Here is a 19,513-nt window from a genome sequence, read left to right as displayed (position 1 = left end):
ACCCAAGCTTTTATAACACACAGTTTTTTCCTCCAGGAATTGAACCCATTATTTTGAATACCTACAGGAGGTATACTGGCATCCTTATTCTAACATATCAATGCAATTGATAGTCCGAACAGTGCGTTCATTCTCAAGTTTTTAAAACTCAACATAAAACTGTATTATGTAATATGTATTTACTGCCAAGCATGGCATAATCTAGAAGTCTCATACAAGGTTTCCCCTAACATTTGGCTGGGTACTGCTGCTTAAGTATGAATGACCTATAGGGCTGAATGAATTTGACTGGATCAAAAAGAGACAGGTGGGTGTAAAACTACAAAAGAAATGAATTAAGAAAGTATTTCAGCACACTGCTTAGTTTTTAGGATCAGTGCACAAGTAGATATGAAATAATCATTCAAGGAGTGCTATGTCTGTCTGATAATGTATTACTAGAGTATTGCCACATTAATAATCCTGTTCTCAACCGCATTCATATTTTTAAACAATTGCTTCAAAATTCTTCATTCAAATAAACATATTTTATTCATTTGAGTATATGTTATGACAGAACATAGGTATTTTTATTATGTCTCATGCTGGTAAACATTGGGCATGGATCAAATCAGTCACGTAAAACATTATCAGTGAATTCAAACAATTCATGAACGGAAAACACCTTAAACACAATTTGACAACCTATGTTTTTTAATAAAGGGTCACTGACGTACAACGACAACTTATCATGTGGAGCGAACAGTAATATCAATAATTGTATTAAATTAAAAATGAATATTGAATTGAATGCCTTTATCCTTAGATCTCATGCAACGAGATTGAGTGTCTCTCACGAAAGAAGTACAAACTGTATACATCACATTTCATATAAAAGACTATAACAAAAACTAAATGCTGAAACATAATATATCAAAATTATTCTAAAATTATTAAAATGACTGTAGAGGAGTTGAAACTATGAGAGGGAAATACATGTGGCTGAAATATGCATATCTGATACAGTATGCTTAAGTGAATGGTATCTTTAAAACATTTACATCAGTTGTATGTGACTTTTAGAAAAAATAAGTTTGTAAACTAAGAAGACAAAATCACAGAACAAAAATATGAAATGATTACTTTACTGTGTTTCTAAACACTTTAAATACTAAAGATTTGTAAAAACAAATTTTAAGATACAACAGTTGACACCACATTTCATTTTTAAAGGTTATATCAAATTCATAGATGAAAAACACTCAAATCGCTTAACATTTTAATCTGCATTTATGTGTACACATACACCACATTCTTAATGTTTGAATAACTGCAATAGATATCCTTATACAATATTGACCCCCCCCAAAAAAGAATACATACATAATCCATATCTAAAACGAAGTATGCACATACCTCACATTTGTTACTTAAATTCCACGTTAGTAATTCATTATTTGGATGACGAAATTTCTAGCATCCCTGTTTCATACTACACATGAGATGAATGCACAAGTCTATGAACTAATACATTTTGACCAATCAGTGGCAGCAGAGATTCATTAGTACGCGTGCTCAGAAATGTAAACCAATAATATGTCAGTGGGCGTGGCCAAACACTCAACCGGTCTTGTGGCGCTGTTTGTTTTTAGATATTCACAGTAGAATGGCGGCCGCAGCCTGCGGTGCTCGCGGTTGTACCAAAGCTAATACAGCCAAACCACTCAAAGAGCACATGCGAAAAAGCCGGGACTCCCGTCGCAGACAAGCGGCACTGTTGTTTCTGAACAACATATCTTTAGACGGACGACCGGTTTACAATCTAAGCAACGGAGTTGTTGGCCCCAGGGAAGCCGAGAACCGGTGCGTGGATGTCGGAGCGTCGGCGGCGACGTGTCCCCCTCTGTCGACGACCAGCAGCAATGGAACCTTCACTCAAGTGTCAGTCTCTGTTAAAGGCGGATCTGCGACCCCCTTACCGAGGACTAACGCCCACCCTGCTCCTCTGAGCCCCCCGACATGTAGTCAATGGAATTGCGACGTTTTTACCGAGGATGTAACGTTACGATCCGATCCTTTGTCGGATCAGGGACCCCCCCTTTCTCCGACTTCTGGACCGCTGAATTCATTTTCCGGAGCCGGCAAATCGCCCGTCCAGTTCCCGGGATCTACCCCTGTACCCGATCCACGTCAAAGGTGCGTTTAGTTCATTTCAGTTAACGCGGGTTGGTAGACAATATGACCGCTAGCATATATTACTCCATTCTTAGCAAGTGTAGTGTACATCTACAACGCACTTTGCTGTCTTTTTGTAGAGCTGTTGTCTGCCACGTAATTCGTATTATCACAATTGTTTATGCTTTGGATTTATTGCGATAAATTGCATAAGCACGAACTGAATTGTTATGGGTTATGTATTTCTTCCCAAATCTTAAAAGGACAGTTCTGGAAGCTGCCCCTGGTGTTGTTAAAGCTTACATTACGTTCTTAAAGTAACACCAACACGATGCACGAGTACAAGTTTGAGAGAAGAACACATAAACATAGATCCGTCAACTTCCGCCTTTCTGTATGCAACTTTCATTTTCATCTATGAACTGGGGATCTCGTGGTGACAATAAACATCCCTGTCAACCCGACAGAATAAACGTACAGTGTGTAGCTGTACATATGTGTGAGTTTTTCAATACCTAAAATAAGACAAAGCTTTGCACCCGAACAAAGCATTTTTACCTACGTTGCTGTGTTTACGTGTTTGTAGGACAGATTTGCATAATGATATATCACAGTGTCACAGTACATAACTAAAAGCTGTTTTTATGAGGAGAGTGATGAGTCGGTCAAATAAAAGACCACCAACCTGTCAAAACAGGCTCTGTCTGCCTTGGTCGTGTATAACATGGCTCATGACTTCATTTCAGACGGCATGTACCTTATTTCCGGTTTGTCTTATTGTCTCTCTCTCTTTATGTGTAGAAATATACGTATCTGTTCACTTCACCCTTTCATCTCATTATGGAAGATCTGTTCAGTGACTGATGCGGCCTTCAATGCTTAGTTTATACGTCCAAGGGGACGTAGCCTAAGATTTCTTTTCAAGTAGTTCACCCCAAAATAACCTGTATATGACTTTCTTCAGTGGAAGAGAAAAAACGATTTGAGAAATGGCTCGGTGGTTCTCTGTGCATAGATTGGGCCCAGTTTGGTTTGATTCCCAACGTTCTTCACAATATCTTATGCCATACAGGTTTGGATTGACATGAGGGTGAGTAAATGATGAAAGAATTCAAAGAGATGGCCTCTAAAGTCTTGAAGATGTGTGACACACAAAAGCTGTTATCTCGAATGCTTATACAAAATAAAGGTGCATTTCATTTAGCTTTTTATTTGTTGTTCTGTTGCAGGACACGTAACCTATCTGGGTCTCCTGGGCCTAAGGTTTCCAAGAAGGTGCACTTCATCAAGAATATGAGACAGTATGATACTAGAGGGAGCAGGTGAGTCAGCGGTTGTGCTGCAGGAAATACTTCCCCTAAAGAGGGTTTATGTTTTTAATGAGCTGTATTTTGATGACACATCAAACCGTTCAGAGATAATCTGAGAGATGTACTGTGGCATTTCTTCCACCAAAACCTACAATCAACACATTATATAAATTTATGTTTAAATAATATATTTGGTTTTCAAGTATGTAAATCACATTATATCACAATTAATTTAGAAAATAATAAATAATCATAATTTTATTGTTTTACATGCTAACTGTTCTGATAAGGGTTCTTCACACAGTCACAGAAACCATAATGACTTTGAGCAGTAAAACTGCACTCACGTCACAAAAGGTGAATAAAGAAAATAGATGCTCGGAAAGTGAGTCCCGTGTTCTAGGTTATATAACTGCAGTGTTTTTTTGCCCCAAGTGGGAAACTGCAGCTCCAGACAGACTCCATGGTTCCTCGGCTAACATAATAACAGACATACTCCCGGTATAACTCACTTAGGTTCTCACAGGAATGAAAGAGATATAGATGTGGTTGCCTGCTCGGAACAACCATGTTGGATTAAATTAAATCTTAAAAGGAGCCTTATATAAAAGTGGCATCCTCCAGTGATAGAACTGCACGTCGACGCAGCCATTAAAATGTGAGGGAAATTTCTTACGTAAAATAAGTGATTCCAAAAGTGTTTTTATTTTCACATGGATTCCTCCAGCAAACTTACTGTCTTGATCTTTTGTCTGTCCCTGTTTTAAAGCCTTTATGAATGAGTTTATCTCGACATGATCTTGTTCATAAGGCAAAACGCATTGTTACCTCTTACCTCAGTCCTGTCATCATGCCGTGACTCGTGTTCATCTCAGACGCGCATGACATCATCAGTATGTAACATGTGCCCTTGGACCTCATTGAGCACAACCAGTGTCACTGCTGTTGACCTTATTTGTGATGTTTTTCATCCTCCCCTGGGAAATATTTATATTTCTTGTAATAATACTAAGGTTGCGACACCTAAACAAAAAAGTATGAAAATTAATTATGGTATGGTTGACAAAAATGTCCTTTTTGATTAGCCAGGTCAGTGCTTTCATACTGTTTTGTACCTGAGCACTGAATTAAAAGCATATTATATACAATGAAAGGGTTTTATAGCTAATCACTGTAAAAACTGATATTCCGGCAGCTGGGGTGCCAGAATCTTTTTTTAAATAACGTTATTTTACAGTAAAATGACATTTTTTTTTGTCATGCAGTTTACTTACTATACCATAAATTGGATCTGAATGGTCTGACTTTTTTTAGCCCTTTTGTCCTGTCAGCATCTTTTCTTCAGTGACATAAGATCTCTCATTTTTTGTCTTGCCTGTTGCTGTGACCCTGGGTGTGTGCTTGAGCTCCTGACTGATTGTTGTCTGTTTTGTGCACATATGCCATCTGTGTCCTGCAGGGTTGTGCTGATCTGTGCCAAGAGATCCCTATGTGCTGCTTTCTCTGTATTGCCTTATGGAGAGAGTTATCACATCAGGTACAGAGCAACCACAGTCAGCCAATATCCTTCATTCATTCCATATCATGCGAACCCACACACGAGACACGGACAAATCAACTGTTTTTAACGTTATATCAAGATCCAAATGCTAGATGTTTGACCTTAAAGTAAAAGTCTTAAGTAAATGCATTGAAGGCTGTCTCACAAGGCTGGATTGTTGTTTGCTAATGGTTGCAGCATACATGTTTGTTAGGTCTATTTTATATATTTACTAACGCTATATAGATAGTCTGCCATCCAGCTTTGTGTAGAACTTTAAGTTAGTCTTTAGATTTCGTCAATTATTGTTATATTTCAGCTTATAGATTGAACAATGTCAGCGATTTGTCCATATCTCAAACACCAGCCAATATCATTTTTAAAAAGTGGGACAAATAATATTTTTTAGTTCATTGATTCGTTTAAATAAATTCCCTGTCAAATTTCATCTTTCCTGTATGAAAGGGACATCCACTTTTAGGAGAACATAAGCATTTAGATGGTCTCAGTAACAAACATAAACAGTGCCTTTGACCTTCTAAGCTTTAGTATAATGATTTGTTTACAGACAAGGCAGCCCATAGACAGTCAACTCAACTCTGAGGCTGGTTTATTAATAGACCGCTTTTGGTGACTTGCACCAGGCACACAACAACAACACAGATGAGTCTTTATCTCAATATGAGAACAGACTACATCTGCACTAATATGTTATTCAATTTTAACTCTTAATAAATCATCTGCCTGCAGTAGTGACTCAAAACTAGAAGGCCAGAAACAGAGACACTCTTCCGGTGGGGGAGTTGATATGGTCCCAGGACTCGAGGGAGTGGAGGTGGACTTTGGAAAGGTAAGTCTCTGACAAGACAGTAACCTTCAAAGATGTTTGTTTTGGTGGTGTTATGCTGACTATCTGGTTTTAAAGTGTTGTTGAGCAAGGTGCGGTATACATCGGGTCACAGGGTGTTTGCACAATATCTATGTTTGCGTTTGTGCAGACTTTTAGATTTTAAATAGCTTTTAAAGAGGCTTTTAGCATACAAAAACTAATGGTGTAGTTCACCCAAAATGTGTGCATCATTGTGTCACTCTAAAACTGTATGATTTTCTTTACAGTTTTGTGTCAAACTATCTCTTTAAATACATATTTAAATACACACATGCACTTCTGTGCCTCTCTGACTGCTGTTTTGGATGTCTGTGGCTTGCAGACTGTGTCATACGCACGCTTCCTACTCCCAACTAATGCCCTGGTCCGGCAGAAAAGCAGTGGGCTGCCTGACACCATTTCGGGTCAGACCCCCATGTCACGAAACCGCATCAACACCCAAAAGAACTTCACACCCTCCCGAATCAGCAGCATGGGCCCAGATACTGGTACGTTACATGGTTACATTTATTCGATTAAAATAATGAAAAGAGACAATTATAAGAAACCATTTCAAAAATATTTTCAGATTTTACTATTGACAGTTTGTGTAAAATAATAATTTTGTTCCCTTGGCATACTATTGTTAGTAGTTCACAGAAATTTTAAATAAAAAAATATTGTTTCTAATTGCATTTATTTGCAGAAATGAAAACTGGTAAAACAGGTCAAAATAACAGAAAATATGCATTGTATATTTCTTTGTAATACTGCAAAGAAATAAGTTAATATTTACATTATAGCAATACAACTGTAATATTTGTTTATGTATAAAGGAAACGTTCAACAATACATTTTTGTGATTATTTATCTATTTATGTGATAACATGGATCAGTTTTCATGTGTCTTGTCATGCTGTCAGTCTTTCACATTGCTGTTGGATGACTTTGTCACTGCTGAGGTTTGATTTTGTTGAAGTTCCACAGACACTGGACTGGAATGGCCACAGTACAGAAATGCTGATTCAAAGAAAATCTGAATGGTCCCATATTTTGTCTGCGGATGTGCTTGTATCTATTACCTGGAAAGCCACTGTTGTACCTGTATGTATAATATTGTGTGTAATTCATGGCAGGTATGGACGAGCTATCAGACTATGACCCAAACTTACTCAGCGACCCCCAGTGGCCTTGCGGGAAGCACAAGCGAGTCTTAATTTTTGCGTCCTATGTGGTAAGAACCCTGATTACTAAACTCATCATGCTTGTAAACATGCTTTGAATATTTGTGCATATATTTGAATACATCTGCTTTGCACCATAACATGATCGTGTTCATAAACTGCTTGGTAATCTTTGAACCCAACTCATGACCTATATCAGATCACATAGGCATGTCATGTGATAAGCTCAGTATAGTCTTAACAGCTAAAGTCTAGAAGCATGACGTCCGTATATCAGCTCAGCTGTATGCAGTCTTATGCCATCTGCAACAAAAGTCTCCTTGTGTTCCACGCAGACAACGGTAATCGAGTATGTAAAACCATCTGACTTGAAGAAAGACATGAATGAGACATTCAAGGAGAAGTTTCCTCATATTAAACTGACTCTCAGCAAGATCAGAAGGTAAAGTGGTTGTGATAGAAGAGAAAATGGTTAACCCGAGCATTGTTGCTTGAAGTGCATGTCTGTTAGATTTAAGATCATCTAAATACTGATGTATACATGAAAATACAGTCTGTTCTGGACAAATGCACCATAATATTGTTCTTATAATATTGTTTTAATAGGAAATTTGTCAAAATAGGATAAAAATGGGGTCTAAGGTGTCTTATATGTGATGTGCTTTGTGTTGTTTGTGTCCGTCTCTCCTGTGGCATTTGAACGCGCACCCCAGTTTAAAAAGGGAGATGCGATCGGTGAGTGAAGAGTGTGGGCTACAGCCGGTTACCATAGCGATGGCCTATGTTTACTTCGAGAAGCTGGTTCTGCAGGGGCGACTGAATAAACACAACCGAAAGCTGGTGTCTGCCGCCTGCGTTTTACTGGCGGCCAAGATTAGCAGTGACCTCAAGAAACACGAGGTCCAGCAATTGATTGATGTAAGTGGGACGGTTGCGGTTTTGCATTGTCGTGTATTGCATTAATAAAAGTACCATGGCAATAATTTGTTTTTAGAACATTTACTATTGTATGGTTGTGCTTCTCTAGTACCATGTACAATATGGTCATTATTCCATACCGTTATGTGTGTTATGGTGTCACGGTACAAGCATACGATGACCAGTGTTGTATGGTATTAGTACAGTGCAATGATACATGATGCATTGATTTACAGTAATAGTCATTTAACTGCTTAATTGATCATAGTTACTATCTATGCATGTATTTTAAAACATTGTTTTATCATTTGAAGAATTATATATTTTGTCTTTCTTCCTTTCCTCAACCTGCCCTTGATCTGCTTGATCCTGAACAGAGGTTGGAGGAGCGTTTTCGGATAAATCGCAGAGAGCTGACTTCCCTAGAGTTCACTGTTCTGGTTGCCCTGGAGATGGCACTCTACCTTCCAGACAGCAAGGTCATGCCCCACTATCGCAGACTGGTACAGCAGGTCTAAACCTATTCAACCAATCCCTGATCAGTTGGTTTTTCTCCACTCCCTTTTTCACTTCCATCATGTAACTGATTTTATAAATCATACAGAGGCTTACTTAAAACCGATTTACATATTTTTTCCCATTTAGTTTTTTTATAGATGAACTGCATTCATCAAAGACGTTTTTTTTTCTTCATGTGTTGACTTATTTATGCAATATTTTTATGGATGACATTAATTTTATTTTAATTTATGTGTTGTTATTATATGGGAGTTCTTTTGTACCTTTTTGGGGGGTGGGGAAAGCATTCAGATGCGTATCCAGCCAGACACTCTATGTTAGAGATGATTTAACAGGCGCATTTATTGTGCTTCTCGAGTAGGTTTTTTGTAGTCATCAAACATTCACCAAGTGTACACATTGATTTTAGAGTGAAATTGTATTTTTCAAGGAGACACAATAAATTGTTAGATAGTGTCGAATGTAAAAGGGATTACATATTTAATTTGAAAAGGGAAGTGCCATTTTTAATGGTGTGTAAAACTGAACTGTTTACTAGTTTTTTTATTTATAGTTACAGATGTTTTTAAGTTTGAATTGTTATATTCTTTAAAGAGATGGTTAACCCAAAAATGAAACATTTAATTTATTCAGCCTCAAGGGATTCCTAACCTAAATATTTGTCTTTGTTCTGTTGAAAGCAAAAGAAGATATTTTGAAGAATGTGGGAAACCAAGCAGTTCTGGGGCACCACTGACTACCATACTAGTTTTTTCTTCTATGGTAGTCAATAGCACACCAGAACGGTTTGGTTAGAAACATTCTTTCAAATATCTTTCTTTGTTTTAAGATCAGTACATTTTATACGGAACAAGGAGTAAACGAAGAATTTTTCATTTTGGGCTGAACTATTCCTTTAATGCAGCTTTGACAATTACCATAATGATATCTGTTTCATTTGAGGTTACTACTGTATTCTGTTTATCGTTTGTCAAATGTGCAACATGTTCCAATCGCTTTTACAAATGGCTCCGCATGTACAGTATATTCAGGTGTTGTGTATTTGGTCACTGAGAAAACCTTACCTCTGTGACCAAATTTGTGCGGTTTATGTTGTGCAGTGTTGAATATGAGATAACCATTATGAATCTTTTTAATCAGTGTTCAAATGTTGTCTTATCTTTTCCCCAATGTCCTGCAATCCCTCTGAAATGTTAATATGGTACAGCAGTGACCTATGTTTACTTTCAAACCTGGACAGTATCACAGTGTGGGGCATTATCACAATTTCACTATGCAACTTTTTTTATTCGTAAATCTGTTTTTAATATCAGCCTTTGATTTATGAATAACAGACATTCCACTCCTAAAGAAGCTACAGTTTGTAATACAGTTTACAAGAATCCACAAGAGGTCATGGGTTATTTTGACATTACTACAGAAAGGGGGCTACATGAAGAGTGTCAAACCACCTCGCCTGTAGTAAAATCACAGTAATGCACAGACTCAAGTGGCTAATTGCTTATAAAGTCGGCATGAAATTACAAATGCTAATTCAAATTTTTTTACACTGTGGTACAGTATTTGTTATAAATTATTTATCCGTGCACATCATTATATTTTTATGAATTTGTAATTGTAATCTTTAATCAAAAACGTTAACCTCTTTCCAGCCCCTGGAAACGACCGCTTTACTTCTGGTCACGAGGACTAGCACGCAGCCGGGGCTTCAATGACTAACTTCTTGCAAACTAGCAGTCAAATCTTCTGCCATTTTGTTGGCAACGCCCAACTTTTTATCCAATCAGTTCTCGAAGGATGAAATCATGTCCCTCCCTCTTTTTTCCTCATTTCAGATGTTGTTTCCCTTGGGTATATGTCGCAATACGGAAAAAAGCTACTTCCGTTTCATGCCGACTTTAAATATGGTGCCAAAAGCAATTATGATGAACATAAGCGGTTAGAGATTAATAATATGTCTATATAATTTATTTTTCTAACTGTAAACCGAACACAATGCATACATAATGCGGTGGGGCAGGTGTGGTTTTGTTTCCAGTGTGACTTGTCCAATTAGAATTATTGGTTTGTTTTAACATATTATTGGACATTTATAATAAAATAAAGCACATGGCCACCATCTAGTGGTGGTCTTTTTTATGTGACAGCTCTGTATGGTGCCATCTGCACCTTTCCCTCAGGGCTGAGACAGAAAATCTGTGACTGAATCGGAGAGAATTATTGTAATTGTACTTCACTTATTCTGTAAAGTGTAAATCGTCACTGAACTTTGAAGAATGAAGTGCCTTCTATTACATTTGTCAGCACAGTCTTTTAGCCGTACTATTTTTTACAAATCCACCAAATGAATCACATCGAGACATTTTTTGAAAAGCATCGGTGTTTAGATAAGGTTTCAAAAACCTGTGTGTTTATAGAAACTGTGTGTGTGTGAGAATACATTCTCTCCTGTGATACTGTCGTGAATGTTTTCTGTGGATCTAGAATGGTACAAGCACTGTGAGGGTATCAACATTCTGCATGAGTGTTTTGTGAGTGTTGTTGAATATAATGTACTGCCAAACTTTATATTTCAGAATTTCCTTTTTTACAGTACGTCAATTACTGAAATGTAGTTTGGACCGTTTACTGATCTTGTGCTGTGAGCATACTGTGGTTTTGTCTTTTCCATTGGAATTGGATTTATAAAAATGTTTATATTGTCTGTGAAGTTTGTATCGTGAAATATTGTCACAGAAAAAAAAATCTTTATTTGTACAAGACACTTAAATTGTCAACTCTTGATTATAACTATTAGTTGAGATTGTTTTTCCAAAAAATCAACAAGCTGGCTTCAAGTTGTATACAGAGATAACAGCATGATTCTCTGAAAGATAAAGATAATCCAGACACATTTCTTTTCTTCCTACATTATTAATTTGCTATCCTTTCACCTTCCACGACCTTGGTAAACATAACCACATAATAGATAGTCAAGGAAAACCCTTTTCGCCCATTTTAAATTCTATAAACTCAGACACAGACAATTAGTTTTTTTTCTGTTATGTGTTTTATTAGATCCCCTTATCAAGGACATTTGATAAAGTTCAGTTCACATTTTGGGTTAATGCACGACAATATATAATTCACAATTTTCTTGCTGTCTTACATATTATGGCAACTCTTCTAAATGGTTTGTGAAAAATTGTGATCTGATGTTTGTCAATTCCATATGACTTTAAAGACACAAACAACTAAAACTTTATTAATCAGTGACAGATATCATTAATATTGCTAGTTTACAAATGAGCAAATTCACAAAACAGATTCATAAGTGCATTTGTGTCACGAATTGTGGTGGTCTATACAAATGCAGTAAAAAGTCACCATGTACATGTTCAACTATGTAAAGCCAGCATAGCACCACAGTGGAAATTCAGGCCTCTTTCTGTGAAGTGAGTTTTACAACAGCAAAAAACCTACTGTCACAACCTAACAGGAACACAGACAGAGTATGACTTTAAACCGCAAGGACATTTCTGAGTGTATGTTTGCTTTACATACTTGCATTCAATGTGACCGGCTTAACTTTATCTAACTGTGATGATAATGTGGTATTTCTACAGAATTGCTAAAAAGCCTTGATAGTGGGGTTATGTTGTGTGTTTAGACATGCCAGAATATATCGTATAAAATACAGAGGGCGATCATTTGTACTTTCTATAAAGTATGAAATTGCCTAAAGCTTGGCTTTTGGAATTGTATGCACTACATGGAACATACTACTTGCTTAGTAAAGGTAAATACGTTTGTGCTATACAATAGATGATCAATAAACATTTCTAATCTTTATCAGTTAAACTGACCTGCCTCTCCATTAAACCATACATCAGCCCGAATGGAGGCTAAAGCGAAACACACTAAATATGTACAAAACGGCCAACCAAACAATCTGCAATAGTCAAGCTTGACTCGTTTTTTCCTAAACAAACTAAAGTATTTTCGTTAACATTTGAGCTCTTTGACACAATTCATAGACAAACAGACAGACATTCCAATCGATCTTTGCATAGCTTGTGGGAATTTGTGAGTGTTAAAAAAATCACAGTATTGTTTACAGTTTTGAAAACAAAAGACTGCTAAGTCGTTTTGAAAACAAAACACTGCGGTCCTCTGAGGTCAGCTCTTGTCTTCTATTAATATGTTTGATGAAGTCTTAACCCAAATGCACGTGAACGATGAAGCAAGTTCTGTAATCGACTGAGCATTTTTATAAGCCATAAGGGCAGAAACAAACTCAAATGGATTTGCACGCATCTCTGTTTCATTCCAACAGGATGTATTATTCAATTACACAACATTGCATTTCTGATTTGTTATATGGCTTTCATTTCTACAAAAGAAAAGTCGCTTTAGCAACCATAAACAAAACATTGTTGGCGTCAGGTTGAATGAGAAGTTATTAATAAGAGCTTTATTTTTTTATTTTATTATTTTTTTTTTTTAAACTAGGTAAACATTTTTGTTCATAAGCAGCTTTCATTTTTGTCTGACGCAAAAAAATTTTACTGAATAAACGGGTCTAAAATATTTGATATGATTGAGGAATGGGAATATTCGGTTTAAATTCCACAGAGATGGAGAGAAACGGACTGAGAGCCGCATTTAATGAAATATTGTAGTTTTATCGCAACAGAGATGGGGTGACACGAAAAAACTGCAGTTTCCTTCTCATAATCAGTCACTAAATCGGCTGATTTTTATCAACAACATTCTGCCTATAACACACCTTTGAAATATGAAACCATATATTAGAGATGATAAAAAAAAATTTAATCTGACCAAAAACACAATGATGCTAACACGATCTCCTAACATGTTCAGAGCAGCCTCACGGTTCAACAATAAGAAAGAATCTTTACAGGCGGCACTGCAGCACTTCCATCGCTAACTGCATATACCCATAAAATAAACACCTGAGTGTAACTAAGCAACGGACACATGGAAAGCTAAGTACTTACATATAGACAAACAATATCTACATACATATTGAGGTTAGCACAGATTGTTAGCTCTAAACCTAACATACATCCAAAAATTGAAATTTTTCAAGGCATTCCCTAATTTTCGAAATAAATAAAGAAATTTCCATGAACAGTGAAGAGTATAGAGAGGCGTTGTCCGATAAACGTTCATTTGAATCGATCATTCCGGCGAAAAAAATTTAAAATGTGAAAGGAGCTTGTAAAAGAGAGGAAATGATATGGACTCAATGAAGGAGAGCATAGGATGAATCTCAAGACTAAAATCAGCCAAATCAGAAGATGTCTGGAAGATCAGAGTACCTCCTGTCGAAGTATCCACCCTTGTAGATCCAGTCTGCAGCTCCAGTGTAAGGATTATTGCCTTGATGGAACCATCTGAAAAGAGGACAGGCCAACATTTTGGATCAACATAAGGAACTCTTAAGTATTAGTTCAATTTAAGTATTGACAATAGTTTATAGAATGCATTTTCAGATCCACCAAAGCCAAAACAACACCAATCAAAAATAAATGTTGTCGAGTTGAAAAGCAGTTTTGTTTAGAAAATACTTCTTATTACATCATTCACAAAAGTCTTTGGTTCATTAGTCACCTTGTGGACCATTCGGCTTCATCTTTAGCACGTTCTCTTCTAGCAGCTCTTTGCTTCTCCTCCAGTCTCTCTTTTTCTTGACTTGCAGTGTCTGGAATTTCAGAAAAAGTATTAGATTGTCATATCCAAGAACTTAATGGATGATAATAGAATGGCCTGAAGGTTTGTGTCAGAGAAAGCGAAATTGTTCTCCATACCTATATCACCATTCTCCATAGCTCTGATGTCTGGACGCAGACGACAGTCTGTTGGTGAGATGACTCCAGCCATGCTGGACTCCAGCTCATTGAGCGCCATGGTAAAATTGGTAAAATTATACATCTAAACATAAGCCATGAAACAAAGCGCGGGTAAGTACTAAACCATCACAAATAATCAGAAATGAATATTAAACAGAAATTTCTTCAGGTACCTGTGTGGAGTTTGGGGGTCGGGGGGCCACTCGCCACAGTAACGTGCTGCCTGGGATCATAGTGACCGTCTCCTGGACATCAGGCATCTCATCCGCATCATCAACACCTGGACTCTGCTCCTTATCACATACAGATACCAACATAAAACCCTCTGCCAAAATGAGAATTAATCAACAGATCAAGGGACTGGAAACTTGCGATGAACGCATAATTATTTTGAAAAATTAAGAGGCTCTGTAATTCTAAAAATGCACGCAGACGGGGTGATGATTACAGTTGTTCTTGATATTGTGTTAATACTAAACATAATACTGTAAAAAGAATCTGGATGATACACATATTGCACCTATTTTATATTTCTGCTTTGTTTACAAACTCTCTCTCTCTCTCTCTCTCTCTCTCTCTCTCTCTGTCTCGCTACTGTCGTATTTTGAGTGAGATTTGTTGGCCTAAAAACGTATTTCCTTTTAAAAAGAAAAATACTGGGATCCCTCGTTTTTATGAAACTTTGGTCACAATAATCATGTTGCTTAAATCTGTTTTCAGTCCTAAAGCAGACCAGGTAGTCTGAGGAACTTCATTTGAGGATGTGTGTTGGACTTCCATTTGAAAAGCTGCGAGAAAATACACAATGGCTTTACAGTAAGCTATAAAAGACTAGTGCTTACTCCCTGCTTGTGTTTCTTGGAATCTCCTCCGCTTTTCTTCTCCACTTTCTTATTGGCTTCGTAGACTTTTGGCTCAATGCTGTACACACACTCAGTCCACTTCCCATAGATAACCAGACGCTTCTTTTTACTAAAATCGGTCAAACGAAATATAGAAGAATCAAAGCCAGATACACCAGAATGCTCAAAAGAATAATACATCAAACAAATACACTCAGAATTTCAATACAGAAGTGTATAGTGCTATAGAGACAGAGTGACTATGCAGTGTGAACTCGACAGACTGTGTGCCAGATATACCCGATGACATTTGATACGAGTGACTGCTCACCTCTTGTCCTGGATGTGTCCCTCTACTCTGTGCAGCTCTTTGCCAAACATGCCGCAAGGCTTAAAATTCAGCACACACTTATCCCCCGTGCTGAAACGAATAGAAAGACAACAGTACGTTGACTAAAGAATAATCCACAATGTCAGATGATTTATTTTATGCTTTTGAATACTGGAAAATGTTACAGAGGAAAAACACAAGAAAATTTTACGTAATTAAATTTAAGTCATTAGATAGAACAGAGGACATGCAATACCTGTGGTTAACTATTTCCACTGTTCCATACTGCTCAATCCAGAGTTTACCCAGGATAACATTATGCACACAGCACATAGGGTTTGTCCATGTGTATGCTTCTTTGTGCCTGAGGAAGAAAAAGTGTCTCAGTCATAATTCATGCCTCAAATCTCTTTTATAACCCTCTGAACTGACCACGACGTCTCAGGTCTTGTCAATATATAACTTACTTTGACAGCTCGAGCGTCATGGTGCCCTTAGGCTCCGCCTCCACACTCTTCCCCCAGAATTTGAGTTTAGGGTAGATAGAGCCATGAAACGAAAAGTCCTGATTCAGTGACTCAGCGTAGAAGGCACTGATTGGTGGATGGTGGCTGACCTGTTCCGAGATCATGCGGTAACCCTCCTCCTCCCTGAAATGAGCGAATCATTGAAGTGAAACCTAAATGACATGTGCATAGAGAAGACCAGTAGGCTATTTGACAGTAAATGAATGCAGCTTCACCTCATGAGCTCGTACGTCTCTCCTAACAGAGGGTTAAAAGGTTTTCCAGTTCTGTCCCATTGTGATGCAACCGCAGAAACGGCGAACGCGGCAACAAACTGACAAATGAGACGCAGCGGTCTAATAAACATTCAGATCTTGTGCCGACACACTTGGGTGATAAATGAAGCACTAACCTGCATACGCTCGATGGAGGCTGAAAGTGTACAAGCTTTATGGATGAGGTATGTATGTTCCATGTACTCTGAAATTCTCTGCAAAAAGCTCAGCGGTTCGTTGAAAACAATTGGCATAGTTATCTTCGACAGCTCCTAAAGCATTGCCAGAGAGTAGACAAACACAACGGGTTGGCAAATGGACAACATAATACCATAATGTAAATAATATGTCTCCTTCGATGATGTGTTTAGTGAATCGAGCTTGACTAAGCTGACTAATTTACAGCTTGTTTTGCAAGAATCGAAGCCACTGGGTTCACACCCTCACCATTCCGATGCATTTCTTCAGGAAGCCCCATATGCTGAAGTCATTTCTGGAGAACATGGGTGCTGGGAGAGTAGCCCTGAATGGACAGATATGCACATGAGTACATTAAACAAACATTCAGCTTCCTGCAGCTGGATATAATTTCACGTTGGTAATATTCGGCCAGCTTACCGTCTCTCCCAAACACCGTTCTCAGTCTGCACTTTGCCATTCGCTGTCTGGTTGCCGGCGTAGACGGTGGCTTCTTTATAGCTGACTTCACATGAGTCGTCAGATTCCAAACCTGAGAAAATGAAGCTTCGGTTAGGAATGTGCGGAACAACGTTTTCAGTGTTTTTTTGTTGGAACTAGGGTTGTTCGTTTTCAATAATTGTATTGATCGATTATCATTAAAATGATCCATCAAATCAAATAATAGAAATGTCTGCAACTTTCTTGAAATATCTGCAGCCTTTTTGCATTCACAAACAGATTGTTTTGGTTGCTGTATGTTTAGTCTAGACAAGAACTTTCAACTTATGTACATTTGAATGCATCACAAGAACTTTATGTTCTTTATAACCTGTCTCAGCATCATAGAACTCTTCCTCGCTGTTCATGATGGACTTAGTGCTGTTGCTGTCAATCAGAAGGCATTGTTCCTCAGCCTGAACGTGTTCTGTAAATCAAAGCAGAGAATCACAGGTTGTATTTGATTACTAAAGAGGTTGAAGTCACGCAAAGCTCTTAGACAGAGATCAAGACCATCATTCCAACTATTAAATCTAACCTGGAACACACTGGCTATTAATGCTGACCTCAACTCCCTTATGTAACACACAGAACAAATCCAAGCACACGATCACCTCACTGCAGACCTTAAACAGCTGTGCTTGGCAAACCATCTGATAAGAGTGTCCGACCAAGCTAATTCTTTAATGGCCAATGGAGGCTCATAGCAAAGAGAGTGGGTGTCAGCAATCATCTGTCATTACAGCAACCGACTCCAGCCCTTCACTGCGTCGGCTTATCTATGGGAAACCACCATACAGGGATTATGACGTTAACATATATAAAAGGGCTAAAAAGCGCAGTATTTTAACGTCCTGGCTTTATTCTGCTGAGAAAAACACCAAATGCAAAACAGTTAAAAAATAACATCGCCTATATAACGGAAGACAGCACCATGCAAATTATTTGCAACTGAGAAAAGCAAAGCAGACACTTGCTGTATAGGTTATCACAAATTCAAATAGCCCATGTGGTAAACAGGCCTCAGAGGACGTTTTGGCCAGCGGTTTGTGGGCTATGATTTACCAAAGGTTTTGGATTGGATCAAAGATAAACCTTGATGTGAAAGCTGGGTGCAAAGCTGTGCGCACAGCCTTATGTAGTCTTAAAACAGACCCTTAATACTGCAGATGTTGTTTTTAAAGGAATGAATCATAATAGATGTTTAGGATTAAGTGGTCAAACAAAAGCTTGTCGAAGCATCTAAACATGTTAACTATATTGCTCTAACGCAAAAATGTGCAAGACTGACAAATAGAGAGCAACATTTCGATTTTCCTACTTTTCTTAAATAAATAATCCAGTATTTTAATTTATTTCAGACAAACTGCCTGTATTGTGGTTCAATACACATCCAATGGTTATAAGGACACACCTTGTCTAACAACTCTTTACATTTACTGTGACTATGACAACCAAGTTTCTGGCAATGCAAACGTGATGCCTAGAAATACTCCATAGCAATTGCAATGACTTTTGACAGGTAAGATGTGCTTGCATTATTGCTGTCAGTGTCAACTGACAGGTGGATGAATGGGCTTCTCTCTCCATCATTCCCAAGCCTGACCGATTCAATTTATCATTGACTACTTTATAAGTTATAGGAAATCGCTATTACTACATATAAATGACAATTTCCTTTATACTTTGATAAGCACACAAACCATGCATACTAACGTTAAACACACCTTATCCAGGTTCTGCCATAACAACACCCTAGCCAACAGACTAGTGATGCGGGCGAGCCGATATCAAGTTATGCCCTGTTAGATATACAAATAAACACTGATACTATGAATAACTCGACTCGCTCCTCATATCTAATACAGATCCAATGTAGACGCAAGGCACGTAGTATCTGGCTCGAGGTGTTTTGACCCACGTTAGCCGCTAGCAGTGCCAGCGAAACGGTCAATAACAAACACGCATATTACTCAACAACCCGTCCGAAATCATTCAAATACACCAAACGGCACAAATCACGTCGTGTAAACTCGATAAGCTGTATAACGTGCGTGCATCGCGTTACCTTTGAATAACGTAAAGCTGGATCGCTCCTTTCTCCGGTGGGACAGACAACAAGCAGCGCACAGTTTGGATAGAGTGACACGGGGGCGGAGACATTTCGCCCGGACGGAATGACAGATGGGAATGGAAGGCTGGGGACGGGTCCCAGGCAAGAAGGGGGCGGGGTGATTGTTGATAGGCAGATGTAGTAGCCTATTGCAAAAGGCATCTGCAACCCCCTCTCAAACCCTCCGCAAACGCACGATATTAACCTCTTGAAGGGGGCGGGGCTATGTCGAAGTTATATAAAAGGGTCGGAACTAAAAAGGCAGGCTTGGTGGTTATTTATAATCATTACGATAAATATCGCATTCGGCTATAGCAGTTAAGCTTTTTGAACCGATTTGATATTAGAGAGCTTATATTTTTACATGGTATGTAAAAGAAAGCCACTTTGAAGCTTTTAGTGAATGCGCGTATTGCACAT

The 19,513-nt window shown here is 38.0% G+C and overlaps 2 protein-coding genes across 4 annotated transcripts; one reads left to right on the top strand and one right to left on the bottom strand.

Annotated features, from left to right (window-relative positions):
* The first annotated feature begins 1,593 nt into the window (after positions 1 to 1,593).
* On the top strand, positions 1,594 to 11,197 carry cables2a (Cdk5 and Abl enzyme substrate 2a). Of its 2 annotated transcripts, XM_079477563.1 has the most exons (9): positions 1,594 to 2,175; positions 3,384 to 3,476; positions 4,924 to 5,001; positions 5,755 to 5,854; positions 6,216 to 6,381; positions 7,009 to 7,106; positions 7,392 to 7,498; positions 7,770 to 7,974; positions 8,352 to 11,197. In XM_079477563.1, the coding sequence occupies exons 1-9, from the start codon at positions 1,646 to 1,648 to the stop codon at positions 8,490 to 8,492; spliced, it is 1,518 nt and encodes a 505-aa protein (XP_079333689.1). In that variant the 5' UTR covers positions 1,594 to 1,645; the 3' UTR covers positions 8,493 to 11,197. The 2 variants fall into 2 exon arrangements, with proteins under 2 accessions (XP_079333689.1, XP_079333690.1); XM_079477564.1 differs by lacking the exon at positions 4,924 to 5,001 and having other exon boundaries at positions 1,627 to 2,175.
* A 334-nt stretch (positions 11,198 to 11,531) lies between these two features.
* On the bottom strand, positions 11,532 to 19,227 carry osbpl2a (oxysterol binding protein-like 2a). Of its 2 annotated transcripts, none has more exons than XM_079477568.1 (14): positions 19,049 to 19,227; positions 17,312 to 17,407; positions 16,921 to 17,032; positions 16,750 to 16,825; positions 16,440 to 16,574; positions 16,264 to 16,361; positions 15,989 to 16,171; positions 15,778 to 15,885; positions 15,522 to 15,611; positions 15,191 to 15,320; positions 14,522 to 14,641; positions 14,307 to 14,430; positions 14,110 to 14,200; positions 11,532 to 13,892 (listed from the first exon to the last, which is right to left on the bottom strand). In XM_079477568.1, exons 2-14 carry the CDS (start codon positions 17,346 to 17,348, stop codon positions 13,790 to 13,792), a joined length of 1,407 nt encoding a protein of 468 aa, XP_079333694.1. In that variant the 5' UTR covers positions 17,349 to 17,407; positions 19,049 to 19,227; the 3' UTR covers positions 11,532 to 13,789. The 2 variants fall into 2 exon arrangements, with proteins under 2 accessions (XP_079333694.1, XP_079333695.1); XM_079477569.1 differs by having other exon boundaries at positions 11,538 to 13,892; positions 14,522 to 14,635.
* Positions 19,228 to 19,513: the final 286 nt, after the last annotated feature.

The sequence above is a fragment of the Barbatula barbatula genome (assembly GCF_947034865.1).
Source record: "Barbatula barbatula genome assembly, chromosome: 17".
Taxonomy (NCBI): domain Eukaryota; kingdom Metazoa; phylum Chordata; class Actinopteri; order Cypriniformes; family Nemacheilidae; genus Barbatula; species Barbatula barbatula.
This window is presented reverse-complemented; position numbering and strand designations above follow the sequence as displayed.

Bases quoted from the DNA above. Each gene is read 5' to 3' on its own strand.
- cables2a (XM_079477563.1), top strand. From the start codon at position 1,646: ATGGCGGCCGCAGCCTGCGGTGCTCGCGGTTGTACCAAAGCTAATACA. The intron at 3,477-4,923 runs GTGAGTCAGCGG...TGTGTCCTGCAG, and splicing joins TATGATACTAGAGGGAGCAG to GGTTGTGCTGATCTGTGCCA. The intron at 7,975-8,351 runs GTAAGTGGGACG...GATCCTGAACAG, and splicing joins AGGTCCAGCAATTGATTGAT to AGGTTGGAGGAGCGTTTTCG.
- osbpl2a (XM_079477568.1), bottom strand. From the start codon at position 17,348: ATGAACAGCGAGGAAGAGTTCTATGATGCTGAGACAG. The intron at 14,642-15,190 runs GTAAGCACTAGT...GTATGTGATAAG, and splicing joins CCAAGAAACACAAGCAGGGA to GAGCAGAGTCCAGGTGTTGA. The intron at 14,201-14,306 runs GTATGGAGAACA...CTGAAATTCCAG, and splicing joins TATGGAGAATGGTGATATAG to ACACTGCAAGTCAAGAAAAA.